General features: G+C 39.1%; 3 protein-coding genes across 4 annotated transcripts; 1 reads left to right on the forward strand and 2 right to left on the reverse strand.

The window, feature by feature from the left end:
- Positions 1-341: 341 nt before the first annotated feature.
- On the reverse strand, positions 342-11510 carry LOC117779926 (laminin subunit beta-1). Its single transcript, XM_034616275.1, has 4 exons — positions 11211-11510; positions 7207-7269; positions 1573-7135; positions 342-427 (listed from the first exon to the last, which is right to left on the reverse strand). The coding sequence occupies exon 3, from the start codon at positions 6966-6968 to the stop codon at positions 1581-1583; it is 5388 nt and encodes a 1795-aa protein (XP_034472166.1). The 5' UTR covers positions 6969-7135; positions 7207-7269; positions 11211-11510; the 3' UTR covers positions 342-427; positions 1573-1580.
- Positions 11511-12287: 777 nt separating this feature from the next.
- On the forward strand, positions 12288-22728 carry LOC117779780 (dual specificity protein phosphatase CDC14C). 2 transcript variants are annotated; one of them, XM_034616089.1, is made up of 8 exons: positions 12288-12757; positions 15990-16062; positions 16117-16382; positions 16474-17144; positions 18295-19047; positions 19776-20120; positions 20935-21397; positions 21476-22728. In XM_034616089.1, exons 2-8 carry the CDS (start codon positions 16005-16007, stop codon positions 22037-22039), a joined length of 3120 nt encoding a protein of 1039 aa, XP_034471980.1. In that variant the 5' UTR covers positions 12288-12757; positions 15990-16004; the 3' UTR covers positions 22040-22728. The 2 variants fall into 2 exon arrangements, with proteins under 2 accessions (XP_034471980.1, XP_034471979.1); XM_034616088.1 differs by lacking the exon at positions 20935-21397 and having other exon boundaries at positions 12289-12757; positions 21567-21674.
- On the reverse strand, positions 22576-24408 carry LOC117779781 (double-stranded RNA-binding protein Staufen homolog). The gene is made up of 2 exons (XM_034616091.1): positions 24157-24408; positions 22576-23547 (listed from the first exon to the last, which is right to left on the reverse strand). The coding sequence occupies exons 1-2, from the start codon at positions 24305-24307 to the stop codon at positions 22742-22744; spliced, it is 957 nt and encodes a 318-aa protein (XP_034471982.1). The 5' UTR covers positions 24308-24408; the 3' UTR covers positions 22576-22741.
- Position 24409: the final 1 nt, after the last annotated feature.

Here is a 24409-nt window from a genome sequence, read left to right on the forward strand (position 1 = left end):
TTTTGATAATTAAATAAACAAACAGAAATTGAAGGGGACATATTCGCTCGTTAAACAAACGTCTCCCGAATTGTCTGTTGCTCTCACTCAACCAAATGAAATGAAACGAATGTAGTATTTTAATTATATTTATTGTATTCGTATTTGTATTTAGTTTGTTGCATTACACGCATTATATTGCTTTTGTTTTAAGTAGAAATTAAAAACTTTGTTCACTCTATTTAAAAATGGCATAAATTGAAAAAGAAATGAACACTGCAGAGAGTTTACATTGATTTTGCTTAGATTACAAAACGTAACGGTTACACTTAACATTGTTAAATATTCTTTTCTTTTCTTTCTTTCTTTCTTTCGATCTTTTCTATTCGCATTTGTTCATCAAATATGGCAAATGGGTTGAGATGTCCACACAGTGGGATTCTGGCAGCTGCAAAGGAAAATCAAAAGTTTAATTATAAATTGCTTTTGTATTATTTTATTATAAAAAGTATTTTTATACCCTGCTTATGAAAAATACAGATAAAGGAACATACATTTTTAACTTGTAAGTTTTCGTTAAAAAATTGTATATATTTTTCAAATGCATCAAAATTTGACAATTAAATTGTTCCCATCACTGTCGAGTTTTTCCCCCAAAATTTCCCCTTGCTACTAAAAACAAAACTCCTATTTGTAGCCGATGTATTTTTTTAACGATTGATAAACTACTCGATTTTTTGCTTTCTATGTTTACATTTCCATTTTAAAATCGATCCACAAATCACTAATGTAACAATGTGTGCAGAGTATCTCAAGGCGAGCACACTCAAGAAATTCTTACTTGTTCGTTCTTATTAAAGGACAAAATCGAACTACTAGACTGACAGCTAACTTGTGTGTATTTGTTTTTATTTGTAAGAATCTTCAAGTCGAGCAGACTCGACCAATCCGTTCTTAGTTGTTCGTTTTAAAGGATGAACCTCTTTTCTAGATTGTAAGTTAAATTAAAATAAAATAAAATAAAATAATCTAGTGTGTGTGATGCTTTTATGTTCGCAGAGTATTTCCAAGTCAAGGACACTCAACTAATTTCATATATATTTAATACCCGTTACTTATAAATAAGTAAAAGGGTATATTGTGTTCGTTGGAATGTATGCAACAGGGAGAAGGAGTCAACTCCGACCCCATAAAGTATATATATTCTTGATCATATCAACAGCCGAGTCGCCATGTGCGTCTATCCGTCTGTCTGTCTGTCCGTCCGTGTGAGCGCCTAGATCTCAGAGACTATAAGAGATAGAGATACCAAATTTGGCACACAGATTTCTATATACCCCACCTCACCCACAGCTTTTAAAATAACACTTTTTTTGCGGTAATTAATGTTATCTATTAGTATTATCTATTATCCCACTGAATCGCATCAAGATCTGACAAGTAGAACGGCAGTTATGGCGATTTAATGTGTTCAAAGTAATACAAGTAATTTCTCAAAGTATTTTTATATATGTATATTGAAATAAGTAAGGGGTATCCTATGTTCGGGATCTCGACTATAGCCTGTCCCACTTCTTTTTATTTTAAACCAACCTCTCTTTTTAGATGGTGCACTGTCGATAGCGATCGGCATTTTCCTGAATGTTGCGCAGATAAACGTTGAGCTCATCATTGAGCGGCTGTATGTCATTCTGGAGCTGGCCGAGCTTTTGATTCTTCTCCAGATACGTGTCTTGCAGCAGATTGAGCTCACTCAATTTCTCGTTGGTGTCTACGGTCAGCTTGGAGGCACGTTGCAACAACTGTTTGGCACGCTCTCGGGCGTTTTCCGAGCGACTTGCGCGATCCGTGAGCGTTTGATTTGTGGCACTTGTGGATGACTGAAGATTGTTGGCCTCGTCACGGGCACGGACTGCCTCGAGCTTAACACGATTCGCCTCTTTGGTAATCTCTTTGGCCACCAGTTCGTTTTTCAATATACTTTTTTGCAGACGCTGCACTTTGTTGGCCAATTCCTCAACCTGCTGGGCGGTGGCTTGAGCCGGCGATTCAGCCTCCTTGGTCTCCGAATCGATCTCCTCCAGATCCTTATCGGCCAACTCAATGTTGCCATTGGCCAGCTGTATGGCATCCTGTGCCTTGCGTTGCGACTCACTGGCCGATGCCAAATTTTGTACCACCGAATTGGCCATCTCGAGAATATTATTAGCAGTGGCTTTTGTCTCATTGGCCCGGCTCTTCAGATTGTTAACGCGCTCCAAGTCGGGCCGAGTATTGTAGATAATCGTCTCGACGTTCTTGAGAGAGGACACAGCATCGTTAATCTTTGTGCCCAGCGTTTCAATCTCTTTGGGATCCAGTGTGAGATCGAGGAGCAGTGTGTCCTGTGCCAGCTGCTTGCTCTCCTCGGGCAATGCCGTCTTATTCAGCTGGAAATCGTTGACGGCATTGATCAACTTGGTGGCCAACTTGATGCTATCGTCGGTTTGGTTCAGATATTGCTCGGACTGCTCGAATCCGGCCTTGGCCTTCTGATAGGCCTCGGACGCATTCAATTTGGCTTGGGTTAGAGCTCTGATGATCTGATCCGCTTCATCCTTCTTGCTGGTAATGGCCTCCTCCGTATCCTTGGCCAGCTTGAGCGCCTCCGCGGAGTGGGAACGTGCGCCATGCTCACAGGAGAAGGAACCGCCGCACATGCCGCAACCAGCGCCGCCACAAAGTGCATCACATGGATCTCCCGGCTTGCCGCACACCTGATTGTTCAGTTCGGGGATCTGTGAGGCCAACATGCTTAACTCCGAGCGATACTCGTCAATGGTCTTGTCATTGTTCGCTATGGCATCCGTTTCATCCTTGATCTTGTTGGACAAGGTCTCGACGCGCTTGCAATTGCGATCCGTATTGGAGGCAAGTTCCTTGGCCTCATCCTTCATAGCCGACAGACCGTTCACTCTCTCGTAGGCATGACGGGTTAGATTGAGTGCTCCCTCAATGTTGGACTCCTGCAGCTGTATGCCATTCTCCTTCAGCTCCTTCGACAGCTGCTGCACCATACGCGAATGATTCTGCAGACCCTCCAGCTCCACAGCCGACAAGCTGAGCGAATTGTAAATGTCATCCAGGTTCAACTCGGTTTCACTCAAACGTTGATGTTGTTGTTGCAGCTGTTGCTTCAGTGCATTGGCAGCCGCATCCAATTGATCAATATCCTTCAAGCTAACCGAGGTATTCTGGAGCAAATCCCGGATATGCTGCAGCTTCTTGTCCAGTTCACTGAACTCGGCGGTATAGGCACCTGTGGCGCCAACCTGTTTGATTTCCTTGGCCCGTTGGATGGTCGCTTGGGTGGACTCGTCCAGTGCATTCAATATCAAATCCCAGTTGTTGAAGCATTCGCCGCAGGGAGCACAATGCGGGAACTGTCCCAAATAGCCGCGTGCACACTCATTGCACTTGTAACCACCGATTCCTTCGTGGCAAATACATTGACCCGTCTCCCGATCACATTGAAAGTCGGCAGCTCCAAACTGATCGCATTCACAGGGCTGACACTTCTCGTTGGGATTGCCCCAGTAGTGTGCCTGGCATTGATTGCAGGCGCGTCCACCGAATCCTGGCTTGCATTCGCACTGTCCGGTAAAGGTGTGACACTGCTCCTGGACAGAGCCAATGGCATCGCAATTACACGCCTCACAGCCCTCGCCGGAGGCAATCTTCCAGTGATTCACGGCACACTGATGGCAATGGATACCCTGGACATTGGGCAGGCAAGGACACTGTCCGGTAAAGCGATCACAATAAGCGAGCGTTTTATTGGTGCCCAGGAAATCGCAATCACATTGACGGCAATTCTGCTGCAGTGCATCCCCGAAGTAGCCATCGCGACAGAGCTCACAGTGATCACCCGTTGTGTCGTACAAACACTTGACACAGGCTCCCGTCAGTCGATCACAATTTCCCGTATCGTAGACATCGATGTTGTTGCTGCAATCGCATTTGTTGCAACTGCCTCCATCCTCGGGTGAACCAAAGAAGTTATCCGCACAGATCTCACAGCGTGAGCCGGCATAACCCTCCTGGCAATGGCACAGCATATTGTTGTTGCGTGTATCCAGGGAACAGCCCTCGGCATGGGACATGCCACTGGCTGTCGTATCCGGACAGCGGCAGGCGCGACAACCGATCTCGCTGCCCAGCAGGGGATTACCATAGTAGCCATCCAGACAGGAGTCACAGCCAAAGCCTGTGGTGGAGTCCTGGCAATTGAGGCACTGTCCCGTCAAGGAATCGCAGAGAGCAGCGTGTCCATTGCACTCACAGACCCGACACTGCGGGAAGTTCCAATAGCCGGGTTGACACTGATTGCACTCCCTGCCGTAGGTGTTGGGATGACAGGCACATTGACCCGTCAGCAGATCACAATTGTTGTCCTTGCTGCCAATGCTGTTGCAATCGCAGGCCTTGCATCCCTCCGGACCAAATCCGTAGGTGCCCGGCGCACATTGATCACACTGACGACCCACAACATTCGGTTTGCACTGGCAATAACCTCCATTGGCATCGCACTCCTTGCTGAGGGAACCCGTGGGATTGCAGTTACACATGCTGGCGCCATCGTAGATATACTTGCTCACATCCTGCTCCAGATCGCGACAAACATCGGGAGTTTGTCCCTTGTAACGCATGTCGTACAATGATTGATTGCAGTTCTTGTTGATATATTCACGCAGTCGAAGATCCGCGATTGGAGAGCCATGGAAGATGGGAGTCACCTCGATGCGGGGTATTAAAGTCAAAGAGTCTATCAATATGGTAGCTGTGGGATTATCCTCATTATGTCGCTTCCGTTCAAAGAATATACGAAATTTGTAGACCTTGCCCGCCTCCAGGCAGACATCATGTAGAGCAACCACTTGACGATCCCGTTCCGGCAATGAGAAGGGCACACGAGCCTCCGTAATGGGAGATTGCATAGCCTGAGCGCATTCACCCTCAGGATCAATCTCATCCGGGCGCACCAGGGTGATGTAGGCATCCTCCCAGTCACCTCGCGATGTCGATTGATAGCGTATGAGCACATCGTAGGGCATGGAACGGGGTATATCATCTGCTTTGATAACCAACTCGGAGTTTTCGCCAACGCGCTCGAAACCAATGCCCGTGAAATCGGGTGACTGTGGGTTCTGGGAATTGGATGTCGGCTGTGGCACAATGCTGCAGTTGCCATTATTACTATATGAGATGCACATCTCAGCAGACTCCGCATCGTGCACCACATGCAAATAGGGTATGAAATAGTTTTGCTTCGGCTGCGAGCAAGTGCGTCCAGTCATGTGGGAACGGCAACGACATTGACCCGTTAGGACATCGCAATAATTGTCATAGGAGCCGCCGGGATCGCAATTACAGAGCGTGCAACCATCCTCGGATTCGGAGAGACCAAAGGTTTCCGGCTGGCATTGATTACAATCTTTGCCGGTGACCAAACGCTTGCAACGACACTCTCCCGTGTTCATATTACAGCCGGAATTGTTAACCGTGCCGAGAGTGTTACAGGTGCAGGCCTCACAGCCCTCGGGATTATCCGGTCTGAGATGCCAGTAGCCATCCTTGCACTGATCACAGCGACGTCCCTTCACAAATGGCTTGCAATGACAAGCGCCAGCAACGATGCCATTATCCGGATCATTTACCGAATCACAGATGCCATCATCCAGGGAACCATTGGGATCACAATCGCAGGGCTTGCAGACATAGGGACTGCTCAGTTGCTCGACGGGATCACGATAGAAGAACGGCATGCACTCCTCACAATGCTGACCCTGTGTATTATGCAGGCAATTGTCACAGAAACCACCGGATACATGTCCGGATGCAACAAAGACCGCCTCATCAAAGTGACAACTGACGGCGTGTCCATTGCACTCGCATTTCTTGCACGCATTTGTCTGCTTGCCAAATGCAGGTTTCCATGGCAAATCGTTATAGAAATCCTCGCAGGTTTCGCAATTCATACCCTTTGTATTGTGCGTGCACTCGCAACGTCCATGTACCATCTCGTAGTCTTGGGTAATCACATTGTCCAGGGGCAGACACTGGGAGGCGTGGCCGTAGCAGGAGCAGGAACCACGTACAACCATGTTGGAGATGCCATAATAATACTTTTCCTCATTCTCTAGACGATTGTCCAACAGATTGTCACCCAGTTTATGCAATTTCGTCATCTGGATACGCAGATTTGTCATCTTCAGTTGATTCTGGACATGCTCCGCATAAGGATCGGAAACATTGATGTTCGGAGGCAGCACACGGAAGATGACTTCACCATTTCTCGAGGGTTCCACATAGGAATAACGTGAGGTGCACATCACATCCGTAATGTTGTGCAGCACTGTGGGCACTCCCGGAAACGATTCCTCACAATCGTAGGCAAAGTAGCGATACACATGCCACGTTGCACCGAAATCAAAACTACGCTCAATGTACATCGCCGCCGGACGGAATGTGGTAAACGTAATGATCAAATGGGTGAAATGGAATTCCGCCTCCAGGTCCAGCTGTATGGTGGCGTTCTCTTTGCCATTCTCCGACTGCCACCAGGTGGGAATATTCGTACCCGGTTTCGTTTTATAGATAATCTGTCCAATGCGATGATTCTTATACGGATCGTTGCGTGTATCATCTCGTGAATCGCAGAGGAAACATTTCTTATCCTGAAGATGCGATAAGATGCAGAATCTCTCCGGAGATTGTAGACCACAAGTTGAACTGGCCGTCAAACGATTCTCGCGTCCAATTAGAAGATTTCCTGTCGCCGGATAACACGAGGAGCGTTCACATGGATGAGTCTTCACATATTGACGGGGTGGATTACGGGGCCGATCGCGTCGTCCGTGCTGTGTTTGTTGCGTTCGTTGTGCCTCCAATTGGCTGCACAGCACGGCGAGCACAAAGAAAACCGCGATAAGGTCGCAACGAAGCGACATCGCTTTATCTTTCTCTCTCACTCTCTAGCTCTCTTCTCTGTCTGTCGTTATAGTTGGGGTCGTGTCCCAGTAGAGCGCTTCCGGCTCCGTTTTATAATCAGCTTTTCGTTATGGTTTCCCCTTCGAATAGATGTGGAATATGCGTTTAGCACGTGGATATAGAGATGCTAAAATGCATATAAATTAATAAGATCATTAGAAATTTTCAAAATTAGCAGATATTTTTCAGAATACTTACATTTTTCCTTACTTTCCTCCAATTCAAAGGCGAACTCTCATGTCGGGGCTAATCTCTTGGGAACTGTAAAGATAACAACTCGAATATTTTGTTAAATGAATATTTATATTCAGTGATTCTGTATTCAATTTCAGTCTTATCAATCGTTTTATATAATAATTATTACTTTTGGAAGCTCCGTTATGGAACGTCTTTACCCAACGATTCTTACGCACAAACTGTGCGCCTTTCAGAGTCTCTTTGATTGAATCGTAGGCCGTAAAAAAGATGTACATATATACTCGTATAATATGTGTACATAAGTTCGACTTCAGGGCGATAAATGAGTAAATAATTATGTGTGTATACAATGTTTAATCCGTTGTTGCTTGGTGCGTTGTTTATCAGCATTAAGTCGAGTACTAAATGAAATACTCGACACAATGATTATTTTCAGACGCAGCATCAAGTCTCTCATTAAAAAATTAAACCATACATTAAAAGAATAATGAGTTTTAAAAAGGGTATACTACACTACTACACTAAGATATCTCAAAAAACAATAAACTTATTCATACTTAGACTTAATTTTTGATTGAGCGTCTCTATTGCAGCTTTCTGATTTAGAGCACCGATTTTAACCAAACTTGTTCATGATGTATGTTATCAGTCCAGATGTATATTCTATTAGTTTGGTTTTGATATTTCAACAAATAAAAAACTTTTATTACTTAAACTTCATTTTCGATGTATCGTTTCTATGACATCTATATGATATAGTGGTCCGATCCAAAAATAAAAACAAACTTGATCTGCCTACATAACCAAGTTTGAATTCTCTAGCTCTTATGGTCGACGGACAGACAGACATGGCTCAATCGACTCGGCTGTTGATCCTGATCAAGAATATATATACTTTGGGGAGTCTGCCACGACCCCTTCTGCCTGTTACATACATTCTGCCAAACACATTATAACCTTTAATGCCCCTTTTTAATGGGCTCACGGTATAATAATAAAATGCAGCTATTTTGATATGATTCTAAGAAAACCAACAATTGAAAATCCCAGTTATTACCATTTCCATTTCCCTACTTATTATTCAATCGGAATCTGGGTCTATGCGTCTTATCAGTTCCATTGGACACGCAATTCAGTAAGTCAAATGAAAACTGTGCTACAAACTGAGAGCAACTGATAAGCATAAGTCAAAAACACAAAAAAAAAAAAAAAATATGGGTCTTTAAGATGTGGTCGTCGATAGGGTGTGGATTTGGAATTGGGATCTTTCATCTATAAGCTGCAATTCAACAGAATTCGAAGTAGGAGGAGACTTCTCAGCTATTTCGTAACTTCAAGCGTGACATGGCCCGATAAGAGTTCATTCACAGATGCGACTTTTGTGCCCACAACACATGTGTGCACACACACACACACAGATATATAGCTCTGTGGAGAGTATATTTATTATGTGACCGAACATGTAGCGCATTAACAAAAATCTTTAAAATCATGAAAGGTAGATAGATTAAATTGTAGTATACATCAAATTTATATGTGAAACATAGTAGCCATAGGTACAGTTCGGTTTAAAATCAGTTTATAAGCGAAATAAAACCCATTTTAATAAACCTTAAAAATATTATCAACTATTTAAATAATTTGCGAACAAAAACGTAAAAAGTGTCATGAAGTTGATAATGAAGATCATAAACATTTAACTTAAGAGCCTATTCCTATGTTGTATGACTTAATGAAATTATTCCAATAGGGTATTTAATTCTCGGCATCCAGTACGATTTTCTTCATACTCGTTCTAATTGTTGCAGACTTTTTAATGCTTTTTCTTTTTAATTTTTTTCTTTCTTTTTTTGCCTTTGTTAATTTCATTTTCGTTTGGGGCGCACAAAAAGCACAACAGACAACAGACTGGCAAATAAACAAATAAGCAAGGAACTAAACAAAACGTTAATTTACCAACCATACAAACACATTGACTCAAAAAGATACGCCGAGATGTGTTTGTGTTTGTTTATGAATTGGTATGGGTAAACAAGTGAGAAATCATAGCAATTAAATGGGAGAGCTAAAGATACCCTAGAGAAAGAGAATGAAAATTAATGCCATTTACGTGTTAATAACAAGTAAAGGGAATATTGTGGTTTTTTTATAGGCTTAAATAAAAATTACAAATAATATCAAATACAATAAATTAAATTATTTCTAGGAATAGAAAAGCTATCTTTTTTTTTAAACAAAATAATGAGTATACGTAAATATTTATTTAATGGATTAAACATTAATTTCTTAACAATATAAACAAAAAAAAACTTTTTAAAGATTTTTTCAAAAGGTATGTGTTTAAATTAAAAAAAAATTTTATTTAAATGAATCTTATTATCGTTTCTGGATAATAATCCAGTTAATAGATTTTACCCTTACAGATCTTTATGTTAAGATTCCTACTTCTTAAAAAACCCGATAGTACTGTTGGCTTGAAGGGTATAAAAAATGAAGCAGCAGTGAAGCAAAAAGCAACGCTACGATTTCGACTTCATTCCGACATGTGCTTATGCATATGTCTATATAGTTATACATATATATGTACATATATGTACTTCTCGGCAAGTTCATAAAATTGCTCATTTAGTAGATGTTTTCTTAGCATTGCCATGTTTATATTTTCAATTCTATCAATTGACCAAACATCCTCAGCTGGAACAGTTTTTAGCTTATGGAGAACATGTGTGGAAATCTCGCCCGTAGAATGAGATCAGCATGCGGCAATAGAACTATAATTAGACTTTAACTAAGTCCTGCCCACAAACGACAAACTGCACTAAAACTACACACAGAGTACAAAGATGTTTGTATCTGCTAATAGCTGTATCTATTGGATGCATCTCAAAGAAAATCTGCCAGGGTTAAGCTTGGCTCATATTTTAATTAGCAATCTCGTTGTGTGACAATTTGCTTAGCTATGCAATTCATAATGCATTCTATTCCTTGAATGATGTGATTCCCCTCCTCACACACACTCACACAGATACTTATGTATCTGAAGCACAGAGGAAGTTCAGCAAGTTCTTGAAACCGCAACTGCAGTTTTTTAAAGCAATTTTTTAAAATTAGAATAAATATAATTAATTTTTAGATATTAAAAATAAAAAAATTATTTTAATTCTTATTTAAACTTTTTATACAATTTTTTATACAGTTTAAATTTATTTATCAGGTTGTAACTTAAAAAAAATAATATATCATACTTTTAAAATAGCATTATAAATATTTACAAGTGAGCCCACTAAGATTTGTATTCCTATTATTTAAACTTAGTTAGTAATTAGTAACGTAGTATTTAATGGAAAGTCCTTAAGTAAAGACATGAAAGTATAATTTCTAAGTCAATTTACTTTCGTTGTCTTATTTTAAAGACTTGATTTTAAGAAATCTCGAAAAATTTACGTTTTTAGAGATTTTAAAAGAAATATCTTCGATTATATTTCTTTTAAAACAGAACCTTCTGAACTTCCCTCGTAGCTATGAATGCATACACATACATATGTACATAAATGCATATGCAAGGCAAGGCATTCTCAAATGGATTTGGGTAGGAGGTATCGTGTTACATGTCCAATGTATTTATGTATGTATGTATTTATGTCTGTGCATTATAATATAAAATAACTCATGTGCTTTACAATTGTAAACTTTTTCATGTGACAAAATGAAATCGTTTGTATTAAAACTCACAGCAAGCGATAAAAGCGTTGCAGTAACATAACAACAACAAAAACAAGGAGAGAAACAACGGATGCAGAAAAGTAGAAGTAGTAACAACAAACGGGACAAAACAGATAAACGCAGGCAGCAACGACGTCAACGTCGACGGCGACGTCGACTGCGAGGCAACAGCTGCGCGCACTCACACAATGCGTAAAACTTCAGTGTTAAGAAGTTAATGTTAAATGCAAAAACTATCTTAAACTAAGTGCACAGCAATTTAAATGCATATTTTTACTAACCATGCCCCGTATTCTTTCACTCCTACTTCGTGCAGTTTCCAAAAATTATTTTCTGTTATACACAAAAACAACAAACACTCAACACTGCACTGTTTTGTGTTATTATTGTTGTTGCTGGTGGTGTTGCCGCAGCAAACACTTTTCGACTTCTTTTTTTAAACTTGAAGGGAGCAGGCACACACACACATACACACAATCACACACAACACAGAAGATATTTTCCAAGACAATCAGAAGACGGCGAAAGAAAACTCCGTACAACCGAAAACCCGTCCGTTCGGCAAAGATCCACACTCGTTACTGAGCAACGCGAGCGGTTTGTTTCTTTGGCCTGCCAAGTATTTCAGATACTCTAAGCGAGATCCGAAGAGAGGAGAAGAAAGAGTGTGGATGCAGAGTGATTAAAGATTTAATTGCAAGATGATTTTTAAATTACATTTGGCGGTCTACTTTTAAAAACTTAATGTAATTAAAGTTTTTCTATTCCACTCTAAATATTTATATTTAACTAAGAAACTCATAAAAATAATATGAATTATTTTTAATTTTATTTGTCAAACTCACACCAAATGCATATGAACCCGGCCCAGTCACGTAGATATGAAGAGTACCTGCCTAAAGAGAATCGACCTCTCTTTTGAACCAATTCTCAGCAACAAGTGAATGCTCGGCTCAACTTCCTGCCTTTGTGAGAACGAGAGGAGGAGTGTTGTGTACCTGACTTGCATGGTCGGCAGGTCCGTTATATTTTGTGGACTTCATTTTAGCCAGTTGGACGATGTGTGGAACTGTTTAGAATACTCCTGAAAATAATTACTTAAATAAGATAATTATGTTTACTATACAAAACTCATTCTTGCGGTTTGTAATTAAAAATTTAAATTTAACGTTGATTCTAAACATTAGACATTGTGATTGGCAACGCTGTTTTTAAAATGAGTTGGCAACGCGATTTTAGTCTTTATGCAACACTGCGTTGGTCACAAAAACAGGCAGGGAGTGATAGAGTGAGAGAGAGAGAGCGAGAGCGAGTAATAGAAACGGTTATCTTAGTATTAGTGAATTTTATAGCGCCAACATGGGTTTTGAGGTTGGATGGGGGACGAAAGAGCGCACAAAATGCAACCGAAAAAGCGCCAACGCCGCAACGAGTTGTCAGTTCACTTTGGGAGCTCTTACAGTGCAGTCGATCGTCTTTAATCTCGAGCCGAACAAATTTTATCTGTGAAGTCGTTACGATATTTAAAAAAAAAATAAACTATAAAACAAAAACATGAAGTGTCCAAATTATTAAGCTAACACAGAGAATGCTGTTAACTATTTAGAGCATGTATTAAACATTGTATGTAAATTTTGTCATCTAAATTTGTAGTATTTCGCATAAAAAAAAAAAAAACAAAAAAACAGTACAAATTGTGTGGTGCTGTGTTATGCAGAGTCAAATTTTTGTCATACATAGCTAAATTTGTAGTTCCATGGTGTGTGTACGACTGCTGCTGCCCCATCCTGCTGTGCATATCTATACACAAATATCCAACAACATTTAGGTGAGTCGAAGCTACATAAATACATATTCTTATAATATGTCTGTGTGCTTGTGTGTTTGTATGAACCTGCCAACTGTGCAACTGTTACAACCTCTTACCACCCAACTTTTACAACGAAAATAGTCCAGCAAGCATTTCCCTTCCCATTCTTCGCACATACATACATACATACATACAAATACCCTAAAATTGATTACGCAGTACACATAGCACCCAACAACGTCTTCTTCGACGATTTCGCGTTTCAGTTTCATTTTGTTGGATTTGAAGAAAAGTGCGTTGGTTGCTTTTATTAATACAGCACAAACACTCTCACACACATACACAAACACACAACACATATAAACGAATATGAACAAGTGTAAATGGTGGAGAGAAAACGCAGAGCGCGGGAGCGTAGCTTTCAAATAAGAGAGAGAGAGAGTGAGAATAAATTCATGCGCAGTGCTGGATAAAGGCAAAGTCAATGGGTGGGGTCAGTTGGGGGGAGCTGTTGCTGTTGTTGTTGGTGTTGTTATTGTAGTTGTGAATTGCTTTCTGTTTGTATGGTATGCGCGCGGCAAAATCTACGCTTCGACCGACAACGCCGTTGCCGCAACGTTCATTAAAAATAACAAAAAAACAAAAAAATAACTGACAACTAACTTTGAAACGGACTCGAACATCGCCATCGCCATTCATTTAACGTTGACAACAACAGAGTGGCTTTATATACATACATACGTATGTATGTTTCCATATGTGTTTTGTAAAAATTTTTTGTTGTTCTTAACTATTGTTGTAATTTGGTGACGTCATTAGCTGGGCTATATTTAAAAACTTGTTTTAAATGGCTATATTGTTTTTATTGTGCTCTACTGCGCCCATCTCAGCTTCAACTTTCAATGCATCTTGGACGGTGTTGTTATTTGTTGTTTTTGCCTCCCTTTCAATGTTTACTCGCGCTGTGTGTTTGTGTGCACCGATAAGCGTTGTATGCATGTACATATGTATGTACGTGTGCGTGAGATTGTTATTGGAGATATGTTTTGTTGTCGTCACGTGGAATTTTCATATGCACATACATACATATGTACATATGTACTTACATATTCATGCATAGATATTCTTGTAATTTTGGCGCGTTCATAGCTAGAGTCTACAGTTGTACTTGTTTTCTTATTGGACATATCATCAAAAGCTTTTTTTCTCTTCACTCAGAGAGGCGAAGAGAACGTTTCGATCTGCTCGACAGCAAATAACAAAAATTCCAACACATTAAGCAAAGAATAACTGTGTTTGTGTATATGTATGTTGACTTATAATGTACCTGTCTAAGGGAACTCTTAAGTGTATAGGTTATGTATAGGTTAAGGTCTTTTATACAGAAACAAACTGCCCATGACATTTTTATATATACTAACAATTAAAAATCCTTTAAAGTACTAAGATATAATAATAAATTTTTTAAGTTCTTGAAAAATATTTAGTAAAACACTGTGGTTTTCCAGAAATGTAAATTAACCGAAAACCAATAAAGAATTTTTGGGTTTTTGGTTGGCTTAAATTTTTTGAACACCCCTGATAAAGATCAATAGAGTCTCCAAATATCATACTACATACATATATTTCGATTACCAATTTTAATACTTTCTTTAGATATAAGAATCTAGATATAGTATCCAATTACTAGTAATGAAAATCTTTTCTTCTTTATCCGATGATTTATCCAATGATATAGGTAACATATGATTACTGTTAGTAGGCGCCGTAATATATTCGGCATAAACCCATTCAAACTGAATTTCATACAGCTCTACACACATTTATACACACACTTTCTGTACTAGTTTTGTCTATATATTTTTAATCTTAGACTGATTGCAATCTATCTTTAGCTTTTGTTTTAGCTTTTGACCTCTGACATGCAAATCCGGCATTAAAGAAGGTGCGCTCCGTCTTTTTTGACTTTTAAACTTTAAATCCGGAAAAGGAAACGTAGTTCCCTAAACTGAAATCCCTTAACGGCACGCTAACTGCCTCTTCGCTATGACTAAGCAAAAGGTTAAAAATTTGCATAAAATCGAATATTTTAATACAGTTATATGGACAGTACTTTCTTGTACACAATGTGTGTGTTAGTGTGTGCGTAAGTGTGTGAACGACACACATTTCAACCATTTCATACAGGGAAAACATCATAAACTTTTCGAGGGTTGGGTCGACACACTACTGAGACCCATCAAATGTGTTTAGAGGCTAAAAGAGAAGCCCCCTTAGAACTAGTTACAAGTTCTGTGTCAAAAAGTTATGTCAAATCGATACACAATAGAATTACAGAGTGTCAAAACTTGGCTTAGGTTATGTTGGTCAATAAAAAAAAATAATTTTTATAAAACTTTTATTTAAGCTATTTTCCTCTATGTTGAATCTTAAATGAAAAATATATTTAGAAATATAATATACTTGAATTGGGTTACAGATAAGAATAACACCTCCTATAGGTAGTTCAAGGATTGAACCCTTAACTTTCAGGTTATGTTGACTTTAGCTTAAAATAAAAGTTTTTAATTGAATTGAAACTTTTTTAGTTTATTTTTTTTTAATATTATTATTAATTAGACATTGAAGCGTATTGAATAGTTGGTAGTACATTATATTTGTGCTTTTTTTACTGTGCTTTTATAGTTTTGCCCTTGTTTATTAGGATGCGGATGTCGGCAAATGACTGCCTGACGTGTGGACTGACGGTTTCATAGTTACATGCATATCAATATAGCCAACACCTATGAGTACACACGGTATGTAGTCACATACCTATTCACATGCCTATGAAGTGGGGCATATAAGGAAACTGCGGCATAGGGTGCTTCAAATTGTTCCTTGTCTGCAAAAGGAGGACAATTCGCATATATTGAACACATGTTTTTCACTATATTTTATGACTATGAGGCACATACATAACTAGACGTACGTGTCTATATGTAATATATAGGTATATAAAAACCTTTTGCGGAAAACAGCATTTACTTTGTCCAATAAAGGCAAAGTCAGTTGAGTGGGCGAATTTATTAGTTTGAGATTTGAAAAAAAAACAACGCAAAAAAAATAGTTATTTATTATGGTAAAAAGCGGAAGCATTTCAGAAAAGTATTAGAGAAGAAGTGTGGGCTTTAACTGTACTCGCAACTGTTTTATTGAATATACCACATATTAAATTGTTGTTATTTTTTTTTTTTATTAATTTAAACAGTCTTCAAAACTAAACATGATGATGGACGATGACAACTCGGATCTGCTGGTCTGTGCCACAGAGATGCAACAAGGTAAATATATTATTTTAATAAATAAATCTTTATTAAAATTGATTTCATTTTTAGAGCGTTTGTACTTTGTGGTTTTTAAGAAGAACATAAAGCCAAAGAATACGGCAAATACACACTATTTTAACATTGATGAGGAGTTTGTGTATGAGAATTTTTACAACGATTTCGGGCCACTCAATCTATGTATATTATATCGCTACTGCATGAAGCTGAACACCAAACTGAGTGCCAAGAGTCACGCTAACAAGAAAATCGTGCACTACACCTCCATGAATCCGGCCAAGCGTCTTAATGCGGCCTACCTGATTGGTTCGTATGCAGTAAGTGTAACCTCTTTATCCATTAGATACCAATTCAACTATTGAAAAACTAAAATCGATTTTTATTTTATTTATTTTTTTTTTTTTACAGATAATATACCTGAATAAGACTCCAGAGGAGGCATATAAATTACTTGTTGCCGGGGATATACCCGCTTATACACGTTTCTGTGATGCCAGCTATGGTCCCAGTAGCTTTAAGATTTCGCTACTCGACTGCCTCAATGCCATACACAAGGGCCTGCAGGCGGGCTTTGTTAATTTCAATGACTTTGATGCAGAGGAGTACGAGTATTTTGAGCGTGTCGAGAACGGCGATTTCAATTGGATTGTGCCGCAAAAGTTTATCGCGTTTTGTGGACCACATCAAAAGTCCAAGACGCTACCCAACGGTTATCCATGCCATGCGCCGGAACGCTATTTTAGCTACTTTCGGGATAACTATGTGACGACGGTGATACGATTGAATGCTAAAGTCTATCATGCCTCGTCCTTTGAAAATGCTGGCTTCGATCACAAGGATTTGTTCTTTATTGATGGCAGCACACCAAGCGATACCATACTCAAGAAGTTTTTATCTATTTGCGAGACGACAAAGGGTGCAATTGCGGTGCATTGCAAGGCAGGATTGGGGCGCACCGGAAGCCTTATAGGTGCCTATATTATGAAGCATTACGGCTTTAGTGCGCTGGAGGCCATTGCCTGGCTGCGTTTGTGTCGACCTGGCTCTGTGATCGGACACCAACAGCAATGGATGGAGGAGTAAGTTATCGATTAGTTATTAAACTTGTAATCGTTGAGTGGAAGGGTATATTGTATTCGTTGCACCTTATGTAATAGGCAGAAGAAAGCATCTCCGATTTTATAAAGTGTAACTGATTAACTTTAACTTTTTAGTCGATGTAGCCATATCCGTTTGTCTGAGCCACCTAGATCTCAGAGACTATGAGAGCTAGAGTCCCCAAATCGAGAAAAATCCCACCACATATGCCGTTTATTAGATAGGATAATATTTTTAATCAGGAAATAACACTGGAAGCGGTACCGGAACCGTAAACCGAAACTAACCGTTTAATTTTTAGTATCGGAACTGAAACCGTAGCCGAATAAAAACTCTCTGTCAAGAACCGAATACCGAAACGTTTGTACCGGTACGGTTGTGGTAAAGTTGCTGGGTCAAAGAGTTGACCAACTTCCAACTGTCATAACTTAATCAAAACTGAATAGATTTTCAAACGGAATGTCATTTTGATCATGACTTGGCCTCTATTTTCATTTTGTATTAAATTTTTGTTCATTTAGAAAATTTAATTATTTTTGACCAAGATTCGATTTTGATGGTAAGGGTCCTCCCTTTGAAATTTTGAAAATTCAAAATTTTAAATCTCAAGTTTTCACTTTTAATCAACTCCCAATATCGTAATTAGTATAAAACAACACTTTAAATTTGATTCTGAGACTTTCATTTTTTTTGTAAAAGATTATGTGAAATTGAACAAAAATTTGGACTTGTAAATTGGCTAAATCCGCAGTCTGACCAACTTAAAACTGTCATAACTTGATCAGAACTGAACCGGTACTGATACCGGAAACGAAAGAAAAAATCTGAAATAGAACCTTTTACCGAAATAGTTATTTCGGGACGTACCGGAACTGAAACCGGAACCTATATTAGTTTCGGTTTGATTCCCTGTTTTTAATAGTGTTAATTCCTCTTTATTATTATCAGTCATTATAACTAATTGCGTCGAGTTTGAATAAGTTTTAAGCGTGTAAAGGTATGCAGTGGTTTTTATTTATAAATTTATATACAATTAGATATATAGATATAAATTAAGCAATAGGTTTATTATAGTCGGTAAATCGACTATAATTTGTGTAAAATGTATCTTATTAAATTATATTCTTGCAGTAAGCAGAGCTGGCTGTGGTCTGAAGGAGAACGCATGCGACGACGCAGCGGCTTGCCGATGCTGCAGCACAAATATGGCATCTATAGCTTGGATCTGAAGACCAAGCTGAGTGATAACGAGCAGCTCCAGCAACAGCAACAACAACAGCAACAGCAGACATCAACGAGTCCCTTTGACCATGTAGATTTGTTGTTAACGCGCGTTAAGGGCATTTCACAGCGCGTGGACACAATGCATTTGCATGATCAGGACACGCTGGATGCGACTTATAGCGAGCAGACCGATGAGGAGCTTTCCGAGCAGCAGCTGGATCTGCAGGAGCAGGAGCTGCACTATCAATCCACGGATGAAACCAATTGCAATGTCAGCGATAATGATACGGATACGGCAAGTGCTGCCGCCGATCAACCGCTGAGTTCCACCTACACAATCTCCACGAGACGCCGCAAGTCACCATCGAGCGCCAATAAGCCAACGGTTATAGCCAACACATTGCGCCGTCTGGTCAATCCAGGTTCCATTCGCAGCGCCAGCAATGCCATATCCAGCTTAGAGCCAGCTGGAAGTTGCACGGAGAAGAAGCTACGCAAGCCAAGTGCCAATGTTTTTGAGGCAGCTCGTCATACAATTGCTTCCTCCGTGCGCATGAATCAAACGGCGCTCGAGAAGAAGCAGTCGCAGACTCAGGGCGATAAACTCAATCAGATCAAGGCGCTGCGGAGACATCATTCGCGCTCCAGCAACAGCAATAGGTGAGCCAAGACATAAATACACAGCAGAGGCTCACAAATTAGAACCAATTGGTAGTTCGAACTTTCATATTAATTAAATGTGATCCAAAGACTAAAACTTTATATAAAGATTGGTTTTTGGTATATGTGCGGTAGTTAAGTAGTTATATTATACGAGTATACATATCTTCTTGAAATCTGCCTTTATCCATAAAAATATGATAGTTTTTTTACATTCAATTCTGAAATATAAATTAACAGTTGTTTATTATATTGTTTAAAGATAAAATATTCATAAATTTAAATATTTAAAAGTTCGAAAACTTAATAGAAATAGGGTATTAAAAGTTAATTTATGTTGTTTTTTTAATTTTTCTTGATTTTTTTTCATAAAAAATCATATCACGTAATGAAAAGAGGTTAGAGAAAGTTTAATTTTGTTTCCTTATTTTTTTTTCAAAGAAAATCGCAAGAAAAATTCCTATAACACTTCTATATTTTATGAATTAAAGCACTTTTTGCAACTGTAAGAATATAAGAGTTAATTCAAAATAGTACCTAAAGAATTGATGTAGTTAGAAAAGAGTGGGACCCCGAACTTTCTAAAAGTAATGCACAAATTTAAATTATCCGAAAATTTCAGGCTGAAATCTTTTGTAAAATTAAAATCCGCTTGAGTTCTAATTTGTGATCCTCTACTGTACCAATCTATTTATATACTTGTATTTAATGCCGGTTCTTATCCTTAGTGAGACGGATACCAATCTGGGCATACGGCATACCCGTGCTCGGTCTCAGCCATTTCGGAACAACAACAATGTGGTGCAAGTGTCGACAACACCATTACCCATTAAAACTGGAAGCTGTTTGCCGAGCACTGCGGCGATAACAACAACAACAGCAGCAGCAACATCACTTAACATTAACAACAACAACAACAACAACAACAACAATAATAATTACAATAATCTAAGCAACTCCTTGCATAACTGTAACAATAATAGCACTAACAACAACATCAACAACAACAACAACAATATGCAGACCAACAACTTGGTCAGTCGCACTCGAAGTCTGGCTATCTACAGCAAAAGGTAAGTGCCGTCCAACACCAACAACAACACCAACAACAACCACCTCCCCCACCGCAGTTCGATTATTCCTTGTTCCAACAACAACAACAACTACAACACACTTTTGTTACATTTTGAACATGATTTGATTTGAGTTTCCCGTATTTTGCGGCGGTTTTTGTATTCTCGTTTAGTGCTTTAGCATTTTGAATCCCATTTTTGGTATCCTTGTCCAACTTTTGCACCTTGTTTTTGGCAGTTGTAAATATTTTAAGAATTCTAAAAAGTACATTTATAATTATAGCATATATGTATATCTTTATTTATAATTTCCTTTTCCCCCCTCGCTAACCGTTTTTGCACAAATTTAACAAGATGGCGCCAACTAACGCAATTGTTATCGTTATTTCGATAAATTGTTGAAAAGTCTTTGGCGTCGAACAAAAGTAATGAACGTGTTTCGTTAACTTTTGAAATTAACGATATTAATCTAACATCTAATTTTCTTAATGTTTTTTATTGAGTATGTATTTGCAATTTTTTTTTACTAGTCTTACAATTTGTTTGTGCATGCTTAATTACAAAATAAAAACAAAAAACAACAAAATTTAATGCAGCTTGCGATTTATATATATCTTTTTGTTTGGTTTGTACAATTTTTTTTTGCCGAAAATTTGTTTTGTTTTCTTGTATTTTTTTCTATGTTTATATTGTGTCGGTTTGTGTCATCAACTCTCTCTCTCTCTATATATATATATATATCTTTCTCTCTCTCTTGTGCTTGGCTGCGGGCTCACTCCCTTCAAAAAAATAAAAATACAAATAAAATGTACAGAATGGAATTGAAACACTTGCGCAAAGCGGAACAACAGCAACAAGAACAGCAGCCCGCTGCTGCGATAGCCGCTGTTATTGATAAGCAATTGAAACCGTATACAACGATCAATGAGAGCAAAATTCCAATTGGAATTGGTGCTGCTGCTGGCGGTGCCGGCAGCTCGGCAACCATACCGCCCATACGCAGCAGCGTCTCGCGCAGCTCACATCATCATATGACGCTTAGGGGCCGATCGCGTATACGCCTACAGCGACCCGGGGTGGCTGGTGGGAGCGGGGGCGGGGGTGTGGCTGGGTCGGGGGAGCAACCCTGCACGGTGGCAACGGCGCGTTATTATCGTGATGTGTCTGCCATTCCCAGCGTGTCATCGTCGCTGGCGAATGTTTGCAGTAGCAGTTACAATATTGCCACACGTTCCACATCCGCCACGCTTGATCTCAACTCGAATCCGCTTCTAACTGCGACAACAACAACAACAACAACGACAACAGCAGCAGCAGCAACAACAACAACAACATCGTCCACTATTGCCACCAAGTCAAAGATACCCAACATGAACAACAATCTCAATCACAACTGCAATTTGAGTAATTCGCATTCTTCTACACTTCCTACTCCTTCCCCCCTAGACACAAGCCAGCTTAGCATGACGATCAACAGCAGCAGCAACAACGAGGAGCAACAGAATTTCAATCTGGGCAGCAAAAGGAGCAAACGTTCCCTAAGCTCAACGCGCATTGAAAAGGACAAATGCGATGAGTATAACACAAAGTTGTTGCGTAAAACAAGTCTTGCAACAGCAGCAGCTAAAAGCAGCAACAACAACAACAGCAACAGCAGTAAATACAACAGCAACAATGGCACGCCCACAACCAGCTTAGGAGGCGGCGGCAGCTTTCGACTCTCACGACGCATCTTTGCGGAATCTGGCTCATCGGCATCGACATCGACATCTGCCTCCAATTCGGGCATACCAACACCCACAGCACCGCCCACATTGCCGTGGCAACAACAACAGCAACAACAACAACGTCGTCTTACCACGGAACGCGATCAGCAACAACAACAGCATTTGAAGCTGCGCAAGAAGATTAGCTACTAATTGTTATTGTTGCCTTTTATATTTTGTAAAACAAAACAAAAAAAAATTAATACATAGTATTTATATTTATAGTAAAAATTTACAGGCGACCCTACAAAACGAATTGCAGGATTGTTAATAATAGTGAGACACATGTATTTCTTTTTGGGGAGTGCTGGGAATGAAATCGCAAATACTTTAGCTAAACGATTGCCTTCAATAACTGTGAATTCGATTACATCGATAATCGTCAATCCGAATTTTATCGCTTATTTAACTTAACAATTGCATAAAACGGGGAAAAACACAAAATAAGATTTCATTTCGATTTTGTTGTTGCAATTTTTGTTAGTGTTACAATTATACAAAGCAATTATACAAATTATACTAAGCAATAATTTGTTAGTTATACATTTAAGCAGTAATTTTTTTTGTATACTTTATAAAGAATGAGTATGCGGTTTCGTTCCTTACTCCATATATGCTATAAATCGAATTGTACAAAGTTTACAAAAAAAAAAAAATGTACTTTCGCTTTCGTATTTTACATATGTATGTATTTTTATTAAACAAATGTTTATTTTAATTAAGAGAAAGTTATATATATTATGTACATTAATTCAGAGGTGTACGAGGTGCAAGAGTGCATCTTGTGTATGTATATAATAGTTTTTAAGTATTAGTTCAAATATACTAATGTTATATAAAAAGAGATCATTAAGTCTAAACCAGCATGTTTCCAAAGTATTTAATCATTTGATCATAGATCTTGCTCTCTAAATTCATGAACACACAATCCAAATCGCAGTTCAGTTCGATGAACAATAAAGGCTCCATGGAAGTGGTGTCCAGTATAGTAGTTTTTGGTGTCAACTTTAGGGCGCTGAGTACTGCCATTGCCTTGTCCTTAGTGGAATCGAAATCATTGGATGCCAGCTCTTTAAAGGCAGCTTCCTTCAAATGTGGATAGTAGCTTTTAAAATAGTTGTGACGATCACACAATCTAGTGGATTGATTCTCATCGCCGCCAGCGTCAGTTAGTTCACGATATGTTTTAAACTTGCGACGTCGCTCTGTCTCCACATCCTCGAAATTGGAGTCCAGATCAGACGAGTTTTGTGGCTTTGTGCTGACCAGCTGACTATCGGGATTCAAGAGATCCGTTTCTCTCGATATAATGGTCAGCATCTCAATTGCAGCACGCTGGCGTGCATCCTTCTTTTTATCAGATTTGCCGTAACGCTTGATGGATGCCACCGAACAGCAGGCCACGAATTCGGGAGCATTTGGTGTACCGCTCTGTTGGACTATCTCAATGGTTGGCAATGGCATATCGTGACGCACGCAATAATCTCGCAGCTCCTTTAACATGTCGCGATTCATGTTTGTCAGCTCATTTATCAAACTTTCGTTGGCCGCATCATTGTTCTCATCTGTAGCTGGTCCCAGGTTGCTAAAGTTTCCCAGCTTGCGAAGTTTACGCATTATGTTGCCGGCGGCCAAATGTTTGGCATCACGTTTGGATCGCCCTATAAAGATAAGTAATAATTTTAATTGGTTACACATTTAATAAATTTATTTAATTAATATTTATTAATAAATCATTTAAATTAATATTAGCTAAATAATCATTTTTATCAATATTAACTTATTAACAATATAAATTAATAGTAATTTATCAACAATTTCAATTTGTTTATTAAAAATGATAATAGAAACTACTAGTCACTTTGTCAAAACTATTACTTAACTAACTGTATAACGTTAGGGAATCCATGAAAAAATTCTGTGAAAATCGATAAGTCACTAACGAAAATCGTTAGGGAATCCCTGGTGAATATATGGCAGAGTTCCTCGAGGATTCCCTAACGTGAGAGACACGCTAGTGAGTTCGTAGGGCAGCATCCCTCTTCATTGAACTAAAGTATCAGAGATGTCATACAACGAAAATATCCCCGAGTGAAAATTAATATGGACACGAAAAAAAGAAGCGTCCGTTTTTTAGGTCCATAGTAAATTTCACCCGTGAACGCAATGTCTGTGGACACTTTCGTTGTATGAAATGAAAACTCAGTAGGCTATTTGCTTAGTGATCATAGTAACCTTTTAATGTGTTTGTATAATAAACATACGCTTACCATTTCCGTAAGCCTCGATGTCCATTAACACCACTTTACAAATATAGCCACCCTCTTCGCCGTCAATGTAATCGTACACGGGATTGCCAGTCTTGGCTTGAGCACAAAACTCTTGCAGCGCTGAGACTGTTGATTTGTTTTCCATGGACATTTGAGTACCAAGAGGTGAATGCAATCAATCAATCAAGAAAACCGCTACGCCGCTGCTGCAATTCGTGCAAATGTGTATGTTTTTGCAGACTTTAAAATATGT

Source organism: Drosophila innubila (assembly GCF_004354385.1).
Source record: "Drosophila innubila isolate TH190305 chromosome 2L unlocalized genomic scaffold, UK_Dinn_1.0 4_B_2L, whole genome shotgun sequence".
NCBI classification, from domain to species: Eukaryota; Metazoa; Arthropoda; class Insecta; order Diptera; family Drosophilidae; genus Drosophila; species Drosophila innubila.

Excerpts from the sequence above, each read along its gene's own strand:
- LOC117779781 (XM_034616091.1), bottom strand. The coding sequence starts at position 24,307 with ATGTCCATGGAAAACAAATCAACAGTCTCAGCGCTGCAAGAGTTTTGT. Across the intron at positions 23,548-24,156 it reads CATCGAGGCTTACGGAAATG|GGCGATCCAAACGTGATGCC; the intron begins GTAAGCGTATGT and ends TTATCTTTATAG.
- LOC117779780 (XM_034616089.1), top strand. The coding sequence starts at position 16,005 with ATGATGATGGACGATGACAACTCGGATCTGCTGGTCTGTGCCACAGAG. Across the intron at positions 16,383-16,473 it reads ACCTGATTGGTTCGTATGCA|ATAATATACCTGAATAAGAC; the intron begins GTAAGTGTAACC and ends TTTTTTTTACAG. Across the intron at positions 20,121-20,934 it reads CTGGCTATCTACAGCAAAAG|AATGGAATTGAAACACTTGC; the intron begins GTAAGTGCCGTC and ends TAAAATGTACAG.
- LOC117779926 (XM_034616275.1), bottom strand. The coding sequence starts at position 6,968 with ATGTCGCTTCGTTGCGACCTTATCGCGGTTTTCTTTGTGCTCGCCGTG.